Raw genomic sequence first — 16431 nt, 5'->3', positions numbered from 1 at the left:
CCGCCTCATTTCCTTTTGATTTGCTTTGTGTGCCCACAACACGGAGACAGGGTCATTTCCAGTTGATTTTGGAATGACTTTGTTGCTTGTACAGGCAGCTCGTTTTTTTTAGCCTGCCTGGTGGTTATAAGTAGCCGTGTTGTGTGAGGTGATGAGGTCTAGAAGAGAGGGAATAACCTTGATAAATGGATAAAGTCAGAAGTTTGTGGACCACACGGGATGTTGTGTGGCAGGTGGGATGCACGTGATGTAATATGACCCCAGTTCTCTAAAGCGGTGACCACCTCTCCCGCATGCCCGCTCCCTAATGCTCTCTGTATATACTTAGAAAGCTGCCAGTGGCTTGGGCATAATCAGCTCTCTGCAACCATTAGCCTTTATTGTTGTTAGCATTGTCTTTGTCTTACGAATATGCAGGCAAATATGAGAGCACATTTTTGGCTGGAAAAAAAAAAAAAAGGTTTCTTGGGGCACCTGGGTGGCTCAGTCGTTGAGCGTCTGCCCTCGGCTCAGGTCACGATCCCAGAGTCCTGGGATCGAGCCCCGCATCGGGCTCCCTGCTCAGCGGGGAGCCTGCTTCTCCCTCTGCCTCTCCCTCTCCATCTGCTTGTGTTCCCTTTCTCGCTGTGTCTCTCTCTGTCAAATAAATAAATAAAATCTTTAAAGAAAAAAATAGGTTTCTGGATAAGATGAGGTAGAAAGGAGGCTGACATAGGGAGAGAGCTAAGAGGTTTGAACAGAAAAGGGAGAAATAGACTCCTTTTGAAAGTGTGTTTTTATTTTTTATTTGCAAATTATGTGTACATGTACATGTCTATATACATGTACAGTTTTTTAAAGAGAAAAAAACGTGTGTTAGAATCAGGCGGATCTTGGTTCAGACTTCAGTCCTGACTCATTAGCTGTATTGTGCCGGGTAAGTTCCTTTTCCTTTTCATCATTTGTAAAATCTGGGAGCCCATTCCTGCCACGAGGTTGTTGGGATTGGACGGGGTGATGCCTGGCGAGTACTAACACCTCCTGGTCCTTCGGTCATTCTCCAAGTTCATTTCCTTCACACACGGCTTCAGCTTCCTACTCTTCTTCATTTTTGAAAAGTATTTGTACTAAGATATTTAAACTGGTAATCAACCTTTTATTCTCAAGCTTTTTTTATTTTTGTTTTTGTTTTTTTACACGAAGGTCCTGCAGAACTAAAGCCCCCAGGCCTTTCACAATCACTAGCAGTTACAGGTGCGGTGCCATGCTATTGAACTTCTCATTGTCCCAGAATTATCTATATGCAAATTTTGTACATCTTAAAATATTTCAGTTTTAAGTAGATAGGCTGGTTCATGGGCATCTCAAAAGTCACTTACATTGATTTAGGTGTTTTTGCTTATAAAGTCTGTTTCTCATGTCTTATTAGTGATTTAAAAACTAGAATCTGATAGTTTTACTTATCTATTCACCACACCCAAGTCCACAGTACCTTGTGGCCAGTGTGGGGTAAGGTCCACAGCTCCACATCCTCCCTTTCCTCCCATCAGCTGAGTGGCTTCCCACCAATCTACTCAACAATCTATGCTAACTTGGTAGTAACCTTTTTGTTAATATGCCCCCTAATCAAGGTTCAACCTGGAAGGCAATGCTTAACCCAAAGAAGAGATGGAAACGGTGGAAGTTCCATATCTAACAGATGGTAAAGAATCTCTTAAGTAGACAGGGTACCTTGTTCTGCCTTTCATGTTACGTGATGTAATGAGCAGCCCCTTATTTCTCACCCTGAAGGACTGAATCCCTCATATACACGTGTGTGCTTCCTTGAAAACTGCAGCATTTTGTTTGCTTTTTTTATTACTGAAAATTATTTAAATTTGATTTCAGTCTCTGCTCCTGAGTGTTTGGCTGTCTAAGGAGAAAGATATTTTGGATAAACCACGGTCTGTGTGCTGTCTTCATACGATGCTGTCCCTTCTGAGCAAGATGAAAGGTAAAAGGCTGGTGGCTGTTGCAGTTCCATGGCCCTTGAGATGTGGACCACTGCTCTTGGAAATGACCTGAGCTGAAAGCAGGCGCTTAACTGACTGAGCCACCCAGGCGCCCCGTGGGTTAATCTTCTAATTCAGAAATTTACAAATACATACTGGGGAATTTAGCTTCAACATTATGTTTAATGTTAAAGGTTGAACCGAGAGAACCGACGAGCTCAGTTTCTGACTTTCTCTTCCTGCCCGCAGTGGCCGTCGATGAGACCTGGGACTCCCAGTCTGTGTCTCCCTGGTGGCAGCAGATGCGCATGGCTTGTGTTCAGTCTGAGAACAACGGAGCTGCTCTGTTGTCTGCACACGTTGGGCATTCCGTTGCCGCACAGATCTCGAACATCATGACCGAGAAAAAAGTAAGTGGGCGGGGGTGCACCTGTCCTTGGATAGGCTGGATCTCTAGCTGTCCAGCCTGCTTGTCCTCGTCTGGGGCTGCAGTGTCTCTGGTGTTATGGAACATGTAGAGTTTGAAGTGTGTGTCCAGCAAGTTCTCATCTGTCTTTGTGGGAGTGAGGGGTGCTGCCCTTAACTGGTTTATTCCGATGACATGCATACTTGAACTTGGCCGTCACCTCGTACTTTCCACCTCGAGGGGAAAAGTACTGCAGTTGGAGGGCAGAGACCTGGCTGTCTGTCTGCAGCTGGGGATTTGTGGTAAGTCCCTTAAACATGAGTCTCCTACTTCAGGTTCTTCGTCTGAAGGAGGTCAGGGTTAGGTTGCATTATTTCTGAGGTTTGTTGTAGCTCTTGAGTTCTACAATTGTATTTATAACCCTCCCCCCTTTATAAACAAAAGTTGTTTTGGGCGTAGAGTGTTGAAGGACTTGAATAAAAGTTTCCTATTGACCTTTTGCTTTGTGATTTTTCCTCATGTCTTATAAAGACTCAAATTTATTTTTTAAAAAAACAAAACAAACATCTCTTGTATCTCATGGTACATCAAATTTTTTCTAGAGGGACATGGATTTAATTGGATGAGTCACTTAAATAGGCCTGTAGAGATTCACTTAACATGGTCAATCTCAGTAGTTTATATGCTAAACTGAATATTACTGGCTTAAGATGTTTATGAAAATGGAGAGAGAAGGAATTTGAGACACATTTTGTATGTTGGCGAGTGCCTTCTGAAGAGTGAGCACTACCCTGGTACTGACAGAAAAGACCGTGGCCCTTGTCCGAGATGGTCCTGCAGACTCGTTAGTACGCATCGCATGAATCGGGGGCCTTGCCGCAGGTCTTTCTGTAAATGTCCAGGCTCTGTCACTGTTGCCCCCGAATCCAGTCTTCTCCTGTCACTCATGTTCCATCCGGCCAAGCAGTAATATTTGTGAACCGGCGTCTGTGTGTTGCTTCATGACGTAACCTGACGGTCCCTCAGCTCTCGAGTCAAAAGCTCATTCAAGTGACTGTTGATCCACCACCTTAGCCAGAGAATCACCACTGCATTTCCTGTTAGTTTTCCCAGACAGTTTTGGGTGCTGATTCTGAGGCCCTCACTGATTCCTGGGAGGCCCTTTCTCTGGACACTGAATACTGGAAGCTTCTACTGAAACAGCTGGAGGACTGTCTCATACTTCAGACTTTACTTCACAGCAAAGCAGACTCGTCAGCCTCCAAAGTGTCGTTGCTGCAGGCTGAGCCGCTCCCGAGGCTTTCTGTCAAAAAGCTATTGGAAGGAGGAAAAGGTAAGCTGCAGTTATTTGAGCATTGCACATATAGATCTACATGTTTATGGTGTGGGCGTTTCTGGTGGTTCTTAGAGAAATGATCGAAAGGATGGGGAAAGAGAAATACATTTAGATTTTAAAAACTAAAAATAACCCAACGCGTATTTCTTCTCAGTTAATCTTCTCAAAGTCTGCTTCTGTCAGTTCCCTGCTCGGGAATCTGCACTACTTCCCCCTGCCTTGGAGAATTAGCCGTGGTTCTCAGAGAGTGCTCAGAGGACCTCAAGAGCCCTCCCTTTTCCGACTTCATGTCTGTGGGAGGCTGGCTTTGCCTCCCTTACTTCAGCCAGCACAGCAGATCCCAGTAGATGGAATGCAGAAGCTGATTGGAGAATCCAGATATAAGCTAGACAGTGGAAGAGATCTGCAAAGGTTGTAGTGTTACTCGTCTCATGAAACGTCTTTTCTTGCTTTGGGAAATATATTTTCATAAAATGTTATTAACATGTAATAGGTTTATTATTTGTCTTTAAAAATGAATTAATAAGAATATTTTAAAGTTTTCTCAATTTTAACTTCTGAGATCATGAATATGAATAAATATAATCCACAAGCTAAAGTTCTTTGAGATCGTCAGTAATTTTTAAGAGTTTAAGGAGATTCTGAGACTTAAGAAATTCAAGAACTTCTGGAACAAATAGAAACTGGTTCTCTAAGAACTTTTGGCTTTGAATCTAACCGATTTTTCCATTTCTTGCTTGTTGCTTGATTGTGGTTCAAATGAAGCATCTGTGTGATTCCCACCTCTAGGTCTGAGCCTGGCCCCTTCCCTTTCCCCGCCTGTCCCATTCTGGATTCTAAATTGTACTTACTCCTTTTTCGAGGCCCAGCTCAAATACTACGTCCTCTAAGAAACTGCCCATGGTCCACTAGCTGCAAATTTTTTCTTCTTCCTCCTAACTTCCGCGTAACTTTATACCTCTTCTGTGATTTATCACTTTCTGCTGTCCTGGAACCATTGGGTTCTTGTGCTTATATCCTGCAGGACCATAAGCATCGTAAATTTTTAGTTGTCTTGGTGTACTTTCTTTTTACCAGCAGCTCTGTCAGGCATTTGATACTGGACTGTCTGTATTCCTGGATTTCTAAATACCCATGTATTTATAGATTTTTATTTAGTTAACGTGTCTTCCTATTCTTTATAAGACTGTAAGCTTCAGCCCGAGAGGTAGGCTTTAGGTTTGGCACACACGTAGTAGCCTCCGGAGCCGCTCTCAAGGAACATAGGCTGCAGATGCCGTCTTGGCGCTTGCCTTCTGCCTTGTCCCAGTTTGCCAGTGTAGCCCGGAAAGAGCTTATACACTTGTTTGGAGCTCTGGTTTTTGTGACTGCCACGCAGGGGACATCTCCAGATCCCCTGGCTCTGGTGGCCAGTGGAGCTTATGCGTGTGGTCCCATACTTTTAAAAGCTGATGTCTGACAAGTTACCTTGGTGGTGCATTTGGCTCAGCGTCCGACCCTTGGTTTCGGCTCAGGTCGTGAGATTGAGCCCTACCCTGGGCTCTGTGCTCAGCATGGAGTCTGCTTGAGATTCTCTCTCCCTTTGCCCTTCTCACTTGTGTTGTATGCGCTCTCTCTTTCTCATATAAATAAATCAATCTTAAAATAGAAGAAAGCTGATACCTGAGGTTCTGGCTTTCAGTCAGCCTGAATGTAGGTGTGTGAAGATCCTCTCTTACAGGACACTGGCTGGTCTTGGCACTTCCTCAGCTACTGGGAGCTTTTAAAAATCTACTGGGCTGCTTGGATAAATGACAAGTTTCATCTCCTACACAAGGCCACTCCTTGAAGACTGGAAGAGTCAAGCAAAAGGAAGAAATAGAGAAATATGTTCCAAGTCCAAGAACAAGATAAAACTTCGGGGGGGGGGGGAAACCCTTAATCAAATGGATATAAGTCATTTTCCTGATAAAAGGCCCAAAATTATAGTCCGAAAAATGCTCACCAAACTGGGGAGAAGAATGGATGAACATAGTGATAACTTCAAGGAGATGGAAAATAAGTAGACATCACAGAGCTTGAAGAATACAGTAACTGAACTCAGTATATGCTAGAGGGTTTCAGCCGCAGACTAGGTGAACCCAAAGGCAGGGCAGTAGAACTCACCCAATCAGACAGTTGCAGATATAAGTTGTTAGTTCTAAGCTTATGGTAACCACAAAGCAAAAACCTGTTGTAAATACACAAAAGATAAAGGACTATAAGCATACCACCAAAGAAAGTTAGCAAAACAAAGAGGAAGAGAGCAAGAGAAGAATAAAGGAACAGAGGAATGATTAAAGCAGCCAGAGAATAACATAGCAATGAGCAACACCTACTAGTAATTACTTTAATTATAACTGTGCTAAATTCTCTAATCAAAAGACAGAAGGTGGCTGAATGGGTGAAAAAAACCAAGACCCATATATATGCTGCCCAGAGACTCCCTTTAGATGGATGGACACACAGAGACTGAAAGAGAAGGGATGGGAAAAGATACTCCATGCAAATGGAAACTTTTTTTTTTAAGTTTAAATAAATTATGTTTTTTAAAAAAAAGACGTGAAAATTTTTAAATTATAAACTCTACACTCCTTGCTGCCCCCTGCTGATAGGGTAGGACCATCACTGTGATACTAACCTAAGCAATATAAGCAAGGGCTTGATTCTGGAATGGAAATTACCAAACGATTTGGAAGTCAAACATAAGAAATTGGAATAGCCAGCACACTGCTGCCGTTTATTATCCCTGATAATGGTGATTTTACTGTGAAGCATTCTTTTTTGTGGAAAGGTTTATATTTGAATCAAAATAGGAAGAAAGAAAAGGTATTGATAAATTATAGAAGAATGTATAATTTGTTTTAGGTAATAAACAGGACTCTTTGTCTTGAGTGTTTTTCAGTTTGCATTTAGAATTTTTTGGCCTGTGTCAATGATTTCTTAGATGTGGCTAAATTTTGCCCATAAATATTCCATGTAGGCAAGTTAGTTGACTATTCAAAGTAATATGTTGCCCTAAGAAGCCTAGATAGGTATCATACTAATCAGTCTGTTTCACTTCTATGTAAATGAAAATGCTTTAGGGGCGCTGGGTGGTTCAGTCTGTTAAGCGTCTGCCTTTGGCTCAGGTTATGATCCCAGGGTCCTGGGATCGAGCCCCGCATCGGGCTCCCTGCTCCGCAGGAAGCCTGCTTCTCCCTCTCCCACTCCCCCTGCTTGGGTTCCCTCTCTTGCTGTGTCTGTCTCCGTCAAATAAATAAATAAAATCTTAAATAAATGAAGGAATGAATGAATGAATGAAAGTGTTTTAAAGATGTATTCACCCCTTCATCTGTGTCTGATAAAGTATATTTTGAATTTGTGGACATGGAAGCTGTGTGGTATACAAATAGGTACATGCATTTATATATATCTAACAGAGTATAGAGTATAGAGCTGTCTGTCCTTAGATACCAGATATCCCACTTGCCCTTGCTGTTTTTGGTGAACACTGTAAATTTTCATTTTCTTATCTCCACACTGTAGGTGGCATAGCAGACAGTGTAGCCAAGTGGATATTTAAACAGGACTTCAGCCCTGAAGTATTAAAACTGGCTAATAAGGAAAGAGATGCAGAAAACCCAGATGAACCCAAAGAAGGTATTAACAGAGATTTACTTGAAGTGTCAGAGGTGGACATGAACCTAGGAGCTATACCAGGTAATCCATAAATACGGAGAAATATACAGTCCAGAGTGGAGGGGATGTGGCTGCGTCTTTGTTAGGGAAAGAATAATAAATCTGTCACTCTCCTGTGGCTTTCAGACTTGCTGCATTTAGCCTATAAGCAGTTTCCGTGTAGCCTTGAGCTAGACATGCTGCACGCACATTGCTGTTGGGAGTATGTTGTGCAGTGGAATAAAGATCCAGAGGTAAGATTCTCGCTCCTTCTTTCCTGTTAATTCTGTTGTTGTGCTCATGTTGTATATATGTGGGACTGTTTAATTCAGTAACTTACTGTAAACACTGGACTTTTCCCCTTTGGGATGCCTCTTGTACGAGGAGCTGTGCTAGGCCTTTTTCATGCATTCTCTCTCAGTCCTCAGAGAGAACCTGTGAGGTGTGGACATTGTCACTACCCCACTCTGGAGAAGAGAAAACTAGGCTCAGAGAAGTTCAGTTCCATGCCCCAGGGCACACTGCTAAGTCAGGGTCTGGGCCAGGATTTAAGCCTAGGTTTCTTTGTCTTTAAAGCCAGTGTGTTTTGCCCCATCCTAGTTAGGTTGTGATAAGTATATTTTTTATTTCCTTTTGAATTCCTACATGAGACGGCACCCACTTAACAGAAACTTTTTAATATCGTAGTTATCAGGATAAAAGCCAGGGTGAAGATCCTGTTGTTAACCTAGTGTCTGCTTGTTTAGATATCCCTGTGTTTGTTCATCACTTCTCTTAGGTTTGTCTCAGAAAAATCAAGAAAGCCATGCTGTGTACAAGGCTGACTCTAGTCCAGGGTTAGCTAACTATGCCTTTTCAGCTCTCTGCTGGGGCATCATTTTCTGCCACTTTCTCTCCCAGGACAGTCATAGTCTGAAGCAGAATAGGAAGAAGGCCCCAAGCTGGGGGGCAGGAGACCTGAATTTGGGTCCTAGCTGAATTTCTGACAAGTGTCTGGGTTTGGGCCAGTCACTGAATCTCAGAAACTGTTTGTTCCTTCCTCTACCCTTTTTTTTTTTTTTTAATGAAGGTGCCAATCCTTCAGGATTGATGCCAGGATTAAGTAAGATGTAAAAACATAGGATGGATATTCCTCTTTGCCAGTAAGTCCTTCACTTAGGTCTCCCTAGTCGGTGCTCTGGTAAATTATCCCTCTCAAAGCAAACTACTTTATTGTCCTTATGTCAGGTTGCACTTTTGAAGAAAAAAATCTCACTGATGAACCAATTCACACTAATACATTAATTAATGATACTCTGCCTCCCCCCCAAAAATGTTGTCTTTAATATGTAATCACATATTAAAGGAAAAGATTTTTTTTAAAAGTGCTTTAAACAAACGAATGGGCTTTGATCAATTAAATCTTGACCAAAAAGTGATGTTAGCCCAGGGGACCCTCCTGATGGCCCTCGAGTCACCCTCTTCAGTGGCCTGCATGATAATTGTGTTTGGGCTCTCTACTTAAATGAAAATTTTTCCTACATGAAAAACGAATGTTAGGACCATAATAAGGACATAATAGTTTCTAAAATCTGAATAGATTAATTCCAGATTCAGGTCTAACACAGTGATATGTAAGAAGAAAACTGTTTTACATCATTCATTATAAACTGAAGGCAGGGCGCCTGGGTGGCTCAGTTGGTTAAGCAACTGCCTTCGGCCCAGGTCATGATCCTGGAGTCCCAGGATCGAGTCCCGCATCGGGCTCCCTGCTCGGCAGGGAGTCTGCTTCTCCCTCTGACCCTCTCCCCTCTCATGTGCTTTCTCTTATTCTCTCTCTCTCAAATAAATAAATAAAATCTTAAAAAAAATAAAAAATAAACTGAAGGCAGCTTGCAGACACAGAGCTGAGGTCAAGCCCCATTGCCTCTGCTCACCAGCTGTATGACCTCTGGGAACATTTCTGAACCCTTTGTTCTTGATTTTTCTACTAAAAGTAAATGAGGACTGTAGCTATCTTGAAGGGTTGTAGCAGTTTCTAGAGAAAATGCATGCATAGTGCCTGCCATTTTGACTGGTGTTATCATTGTCTATTTAAATTGTTAATATTTCAAATAAGTGGCCATATTTCTTTTTTTTTTCTTGTTTAGTAATTCTCTTTGCCCCATCCGACCCCTACTCCAGTTCCACCATTTTACACACAGCTTCCTTAGGATCAAAACAATTGAAATTATCTGTGGGAAATCGCTAACACTGATATGTGTTATCAAAGGTGGTATGTTTAGTGTTTGTAGCTATAAAATTATTTAGCAAAGATCTGGATGATTTCATCGGTTTTACATGCTATATATGAGTGTGTATATGTAAGCAACTACCTCGATTAGAAGGAGTTGAATTTCAGACATGCTCCTCTTCACTGCTTTAGTTTATCTCCTTGGCACATATCACTGACCTACTGTATAATTTACTTACCATATTTATTCAGCTCCCTTGCTAGAATGTAACCTCAGTGAGGGCAAGGATTTGGGTCTCTTTGTTCATTACAGTATCTCGCCTCAGACAGCCTGGTGCATAGTAATTGCTCAATAAATGTTGAATAATGAATGATATTTGCTACGAAGTAAACCCACATCTGTGTGAAATTCAAGTATTTATTAGAGAAAACACTGCTGTCCTGTCACAAGCCACAGTGACTTTTGATTCCAGATGTCAGCATATATGACCTGGGGTTTTTCTAGGTATCAATCATCATATAGATAATGTGAATTTAGGAGAGACCGTTGACACTGTGCTATGAAAAATTTTCTTTTGCCTAATACTTCCATGTTCTTATCACCACATTCATGGGTAGCTTTATGTAGAAATTTATGTAAGAAGTCACCATTGTGTTTGAAACATCTGTTAAATGATACCTCTTTTTTTTTCCTCTCTCTCTCTCTCTCTCTCTTTTCCTTCCTGTATGTAAGGAAGCACGTTTTTTTGTTAGGTCAATAGAACACTTGAAGCACATTCTTAATGCACATGTTCAGAATGGTAAGTAAATAAGTGTTAAAAATATAACTGGTGGGCGCCTGGGTGGCTCAGTCGTTAAGCGTCTGCCTTCAGCTCAGGTCATGATCCCAGGGTCCTGGGATCGAGCCCCGCATCGGGCTCCCTGCTCGGCAGGAAGCCTCCTTCTCCCTCTCCCACTCCCCTTGCTTGTGTTCCTGCTCTCACTCTCTCTCTCTGTCAAATAAATAAATAAAATCTTTAAAAAAATAAAAATATAACTGATGGATTCGAAAGAGGCAGGAATCTTTAAGTTCATATTCTGTTAAGTTTTTATCTGGTGGTCCTACCTCCTAACACGTAACTGTGTATGTGTATGTGGATCGTGACGTGCAAAGTACTGGTCTTTTAACTGCTTGGAAAAATGCTCTTTAGAAGGGGATGTGAGGGGAGAAGTAAGGAGAATATTCGACATAAACCACTGATTTTCTTTTTAGGCCACAGGTAGATAAGGAAAGAGGGCTAGGCTTGTCAGGACTGAAGTTGCTGATGAAAAAGTTAGGTAGCCACGAGCCTAAGAATATACGGTACAAGCAGTCTTGTGCTGCTTTTAATTCGTGTGAATGTTCTCCATCGGCCGCCGTAACGGGGCCGCTGGTGCGTCCTTGACAGTGTGGTGGAAAAGTTGTCAACAGGCTGCCGCTTCCATTAAATAGATAGGTGGGTTTCCCTGGGAGGAATTAATGGGGGGCTCGGCACGAGGCTACTTAGTTATTTTACTAAGTGGTGACCCTAGACGTTGCACCACATAGTGGGAGGTAGCAGCCTGCTGTGCGTGTGATGAAGCTTAGGGAAGTACTTACTCTTGAGCGGTACCCTTCTCGCAGGTGGTATGACATCAAATTAGAGAAATTCTAAAATGTCTCATTTTATGTGAAGAAAACTTGAAAAGTTTATTCATCTCTTAGAATCTTACCTTCTTCCCGCGAGGAAAAGAGAAGACTGAAAATGACTCATTTGGAAAATAGGGTCTCTAGAGAATTCTGTCGGGCTAGTATTTAAGAACTTACCTGTTTGTACAGTGAGTCAGCCTCCTGGCTTCTCCACAGCCCGAGGCCCTCCCCCCTAGATGCAGAAGCAGCCACCTGCAGAGTAAGACATTTCCGCATGGGAAATGTCATGTTGAAGCTGTCTAATTGACAACAGTTTCAGAAATTTTGATGCCATGGTTTATTGAATATGGAAGTATATAGCCCAGATTTCTTGTGTGGTTGTTTTGTATTTTGTTTTTTATTACTTCCTTATATGTCACTTTATTTGGTGGTTACATATGAAAAAAAATCAGTTTTGGACACGGGGCTGTTTCTCTTGTTTGGCTGTTTTGAATAAAGCTGTTCTCAACACTCTTACACATATCGTTGTGTTCCTTTACGCAGTAGAATTGCTAGGTTATATGGTAGACACATAGTTAGCGTTAGTAGATATGGCCAGTTTTCCAAGTGGTTTTATCACTTTCTGATGCCCCCAGCAATCTATGAACTTTCCAGTTGTTTCCTTATCTTCCCCGACACTTGGTGCTGTCATTAAAAAAAAATTTAGCCTTTGTGTTGGTTGTGTAATGATATTTCTTTGTGATTTTAATTTGTATTTCTCTCATTACTAATGATATGGATCTTTTCTTAGGCTTTTTAGCCATTTGGATATCCTCTTACACCAGCTCAGTTCTGATTATCATTGAAGATAAAGGTTTTTATTAATTTTACAAATATTACATAAGATGTAAGAAACGATATCTAAATAAATAGCCCATATAGCTTTATAAGCTTAGGAAAGACAGTAATTTGTTAAGTATGATAAAAGAAAAAACAGATAAGCCTTCTACTTACTACTTATACTTGCTATCTAGGCATCGCTCTGATGATGTGGAATACATTCTTGGTGAAAAGGTTTTCTGCTGCTACATACTTGATGGATAAGGTAAGGTAATTTTAAATTTCATATACTTGTTTTCTTTCCTTGATTGATTGATATTAGAAAGATTATTTACAGTGGGCCTTGTGAGACTATTTTTTATTTGATATTACATTTTACTAATGCTCAGTTAAATGTAATGCCCAGTGCTGGCATTTTGATGACCTGAAGAAGAACCTCCCAGATCCTCGAGAGTACTTTCCTCTAAAAGCCTCTTAAGCAAAGAGAGTGAGACTTGTGCTTGATTGAGGGAAGGATTTGCACCTTATTTTTAATTAAAGTGTACAAATGTACAGTTAACTCATCAATCTTTGGGTGTAGGACCAAGGTATTTTCTTTGAATGGGGTCAGCTGCCGTCCTTCTTTGGTTTTCCTACAGAAAACTCACCGCTGATGCCTTGCGTGTGATTTCTAGATCCTGTTTCTTTATAAAGTGGTGATGCAGTCTGAGTACAAAATCTTTAGATTTTAAAATTTATGCCCTCATCTTTGTAGTTGCTTCCTCTGCATCTCCTCCAGTAGAGCTAGGAGTCAGCTACTCCGTACAGCTTTTTAAAGCACTCAACCTGGTGTTCGTATAACAACTCCTTTTTTTTTCCCTCACTCACATTTTATCAGTTAATTAAGTGACATCATTCCATTATTACATATGACAAGCAGCCTAAGTAGCGTTAGGAACAGACATCGCACGTGGGCACAGGACTAGCCGCCGCCCCCCAGCTGGGCACCCCGGGGGGGCCCTGGTCAGTGTGTTCCCAGGCCCGGCAAGATGTAAGCAGCGTCAGGTAAGCGGATGTGAGGGGAGTGACCACCATCATGACAGCATGTTCTTTCAAATGTACGTGGACAGACATTCCTAAACCATGAGCACTACATTCAGACCCACTTTGGGCCACCGCTCCCCTGAAAATGCTTTCTTTGCTGTTACTGGTAACACGTTTTTCTAGTTAAACCTGGTTTTTCCCCGTGTGCTCACCTTCCTGGCCCGCTTCGGTGGTTTTTTTTCCCCCACTCGCTCCTTTCGGCCTTGCTGCTGGCCTTGCGTTCTCCTTCCCCTCCGGCTGCCGTCTTCCGGGAGAAGAGTAGTGCGTGCGAAGCTTTTCAGGTGGTGTCACTGTGGTTTGATACCGTTCTCACATCGACGGCCACGCTTGAGCCTCACAACGTGGATTTGAATTTAAACGGTCCTGAACGAGGACGCAGAGAGTTTTGATGATTCATTCAATAGATATTTATTATAAGTATCTCTTATGTGCCAAGGACTGTGCTAATTAGGTGCTGTGGTTGCGGAGTTGCAAGTCCCAGCCCCTGCCCTCCAGGGACTCACAGTCTAAAAGGTAAATAGGGTGCTTTGGGGACTGAGAAGAGGAAGTAAATAACGAGACAAAGGGAAGGCTTCTGAGCTGAATTGTGGAGGATGTATGAGTCAATGGGAAGCCGTGGGTGAGAAGGAAACGTATTCTAGCAGAATCCATGTTTGGCTCAGAGCTGCGAGGAGCTTCGTGTGCTGGAGGCACAGGACGGAGGAAGGAGCGGGAAGCAGAGCATGGAGTATTTCCCGTGCGGACTGTGGACTTGGGGTTTTCTAACACTCTGTGTAAACTGCCCAGCATAGGGTCTGGCCCCTAGTGTGAGGGCTCAGTAAGTGGTAGCTGTGATTTTATCTTAAAGACACTGGGGCAGTTGTAAGCAGAGGAATGATACGTTCAGATTTGCATTTTAAAAGATGATTCTGGCAGCGGTGAAACATGTTGGGATTGGGATGGACCGAGTGTGGTTGTTTGAAGGCCATTGCAGTGATCTCAGGGAGAGGCAGCGAGGCGAAGAGTCCTTGGTGCTGGAGTCCCGTCTGCCCTGATCGATCTCCTGCCTCCTGGGAATTCTTATCAAGCCATGTTCCCGAAGAGCAGAACTTCATCTCCTGCTTATTACCGTGTTGTATAAAGTATGCAGTAGAACTCACCAAGCACTTATGAATCGAGAAAATCATCCTGTTTTCTGAGCTAGGAATATGACTTCTGTCCGCACCAGATTGTTTTTCCTTTTTTCTGACCATTTAACATTATTGTGTATCTTTATCAACAAGCAAAACTCTTAGCTGCTCTTTAGTCATAGCCTTGAGTTTGGTTCTGGACTTTAAGGCAACAGTTATTTGTACAAAGTGAGGAACAGATTTTTAGAGTTGTTTTTTTTCTTTTTTAATTCAAAAATATTATTTTTGAAAAGGATTATTTTGTGAGCCCAGTGATATATTTTTCATAATATATTTTTAAGTTCTACCACAAAGTTAATTGCACTATGTAATAAATGAGTAGAACCAGCATTTATTTATAGCTGAGTTTTTTTTTAATTTGCTTACTTTTTTACTTCCTATAGTACCATAGTAATGCCTTTTTATTTAAATTGTTAAATAACTATAGTATTTTGCATCCCGTTCTTAGGTTGGAAAATCACCAAAGGACAGGCTATGCCGCAGGGTAAGTGAATCTCTCTTAATTAGATGCGGAGCTGTCCGTCCTGCACCTTACGTAGTACCTTACTCACTGCAGGGCTGGACTTTGCCTTTTACCATTTTGACGACCTATCAGGAGATGAGAAACATGGAAGGACAATACGATGTTAAGGAAACTGGTCATGAACTGTGGCCAATTTTAATTTACCTTTCCAGATTGTCAGATAGCTTCCAACTAGAAATTTGTAACTGCAGCACCCAGTGTCCCATGGAAGCAGATTCATGAGGGAATTTTAGCTACTTTATGTAATAACCATTGTACAAATGGTCTTCAATAAGATTCCAGCCCACGGATACTGGGCTTCTGTTTGAGGCCGGTGATTAAGCAAAAGTTACCACTTTTGCTCCGAACTTTGAAATACTCTTATTACAGACACCTTAGGAAATTCTGGGACACGTGAATCCAGCCATGCTAGGCCCATAGTCCTGACAACCCCACTGTGGGGGATTTCTGATGCTGTGCTCTTGAGAGTGGTTGGGACACACGCGCGCGCGCACACACACACACACACACACACACAGTGAATGACACAGGATGAAGTACTTAGGATGTGAGGGATTTCCTGGTTGTTGGTTTAAAGAAGGTGGTGAATGCAGGGGCACCTTGGAGTCCATGGGAATTACCTGTTGCCCACAGCATGAGGGTGGTCTTTAGCTCACAGGCTTGGGGATTCCGGTTTTGTTTAGAAGGTTCAGTTCCGTCCCTGAAGGACGCTCTGCAGCCAGACCGGGCTGTTTCCTGACAACTTCTCAGATCGGGCTGCCATGTGGCATCTGACCACGTACCGTGGTTAGCGTGCCTTAGGGAGCTCGCCCGAGACCAGCAGCGCCATGATCTGTGGCGACTGATGATGCCACGTCTTTACGATACATGAACAACACCAGCTTTTATGAAGCCCATGGCGGTACCATCTTTTTTAAAGCCTAATTTTAAAATCCATTGAATCTCAAGAAAGAAATTAAAATGTGCCAATGCCTTGACTTTCAAATTCTTGCCCGTCTGTCCAGCGTAGTGTCTGTTGCTCAGGTGTGCTGTGTTCTGTTTTTGATTTTTCTGGTGGTACCTGTAACGGTTTTGCTGCAGGTGCTAATCGTGTTCCTTTTTACGAACAGGATGTGGGGATGAGTGACACAGCAATGACCTCTTTCCTTGGCTCCTGCTTGGATCTTCTTCAGACTTTGATGGAGGTAGAAGAGGTCTATTTTCATTCTGAACCTTCTCTAAGATATTAAGCGTTTTTAAAATCATTGGACTTAAGAAAGGACTCTAGAAAGAGGTTTTTTTCATCTATTCATTTCTGAGTTTTGACTTAAGCCCCCCAAATAGTGGTTTCTTATGAAGAATTAGATTTGATTTTTTGTTGTCACTTGGGGGTCTGGGGAGAAAAGGGGTTTGCACTTTCCTCCTCGTAAGCGCATTAAGGTATTTATTTGCAAGCTCGTATTTCTCCAATTCTGAATTCTCCAAACGTGTAGGCCGACGTTAGCCGGGATGAAATGCAAGCGCCTGTCCTGGATACGGAGGACGCGTGGCTCACGGTCGAAGGACCGACCTCCATAGTGGAGCTGGCCCTGGAGCAGAAGCACGTCC

General features: G+C 42.4%; 1 protein-coding gene across 1 annotated transcript in view; it reads left to right on the top strand.

Moving 5' to 3' along the window:
• The window catches only part of RAB3GAP2 (RAB3 GTPase activating non-catalytic protein subunit 2), a 77299-nt gene that overhangs the window by 53446 nt on the left and 7422 nt on the right, over positions 1 to 16431 (top strand). The window contains exons 14-23 of the mRNA XM_081823210.1: positions 1861 to 1972; positions 2220 to 2380; positions 3481 to 3709; positions 7259 to 7432; positions 7538 to 7644; positions 10336 to 10402; positions 12264 to 12334; positions 14770 to 14805; positions 15954 to 16028; positions 16317 to 16427. Of these exons, the coding sequence (XP_081679336.1) occupies positions 1861 to 1972; positions 2220 to 2380; positions 3481 to 3709; positions 7259 to 7432; positions 7538 to 7644; positions 10336 to 10402; positions 12264 to 12334; positions 14770 to 14805; positions 15954 to 16028; positions 16317 to 16427 (1143 nt within the window). The remainder of the gene's footprint in view (positions 1 to 1860; positions 1973 to 2219; positions 2381 to 3480; positions 3710 to 7258; positions 7433 to 7537; positions 7645 to 10335; positions 10403 to 12263; positions 12335 to 14769; positions 14806 to 15953; positions 16029 to 16316; positions 16428 to 16431) is intronic.

The sequence above is a fragment of the Leptonychotes weddellii genome, chromosome 6 (assembly GCF_054177405.1).
Source record: "Leptonychotes weddellii isolate Sample4059 chromosome 6, ASM5417740v2, whole genome shotgun sequence".
NCBI classification, from domain to species: Eukaryota; Metazoa; Chordata; class Mammalia; order Carnivora; family Phocidae; genus Leptonychotes; species Leptonychotes weddellii.
The sequence above is the reverse complement of the archived record's forward strand: the minus strand, read 5'-3'. Positions and strand labels throughout refer to the sequence as shown.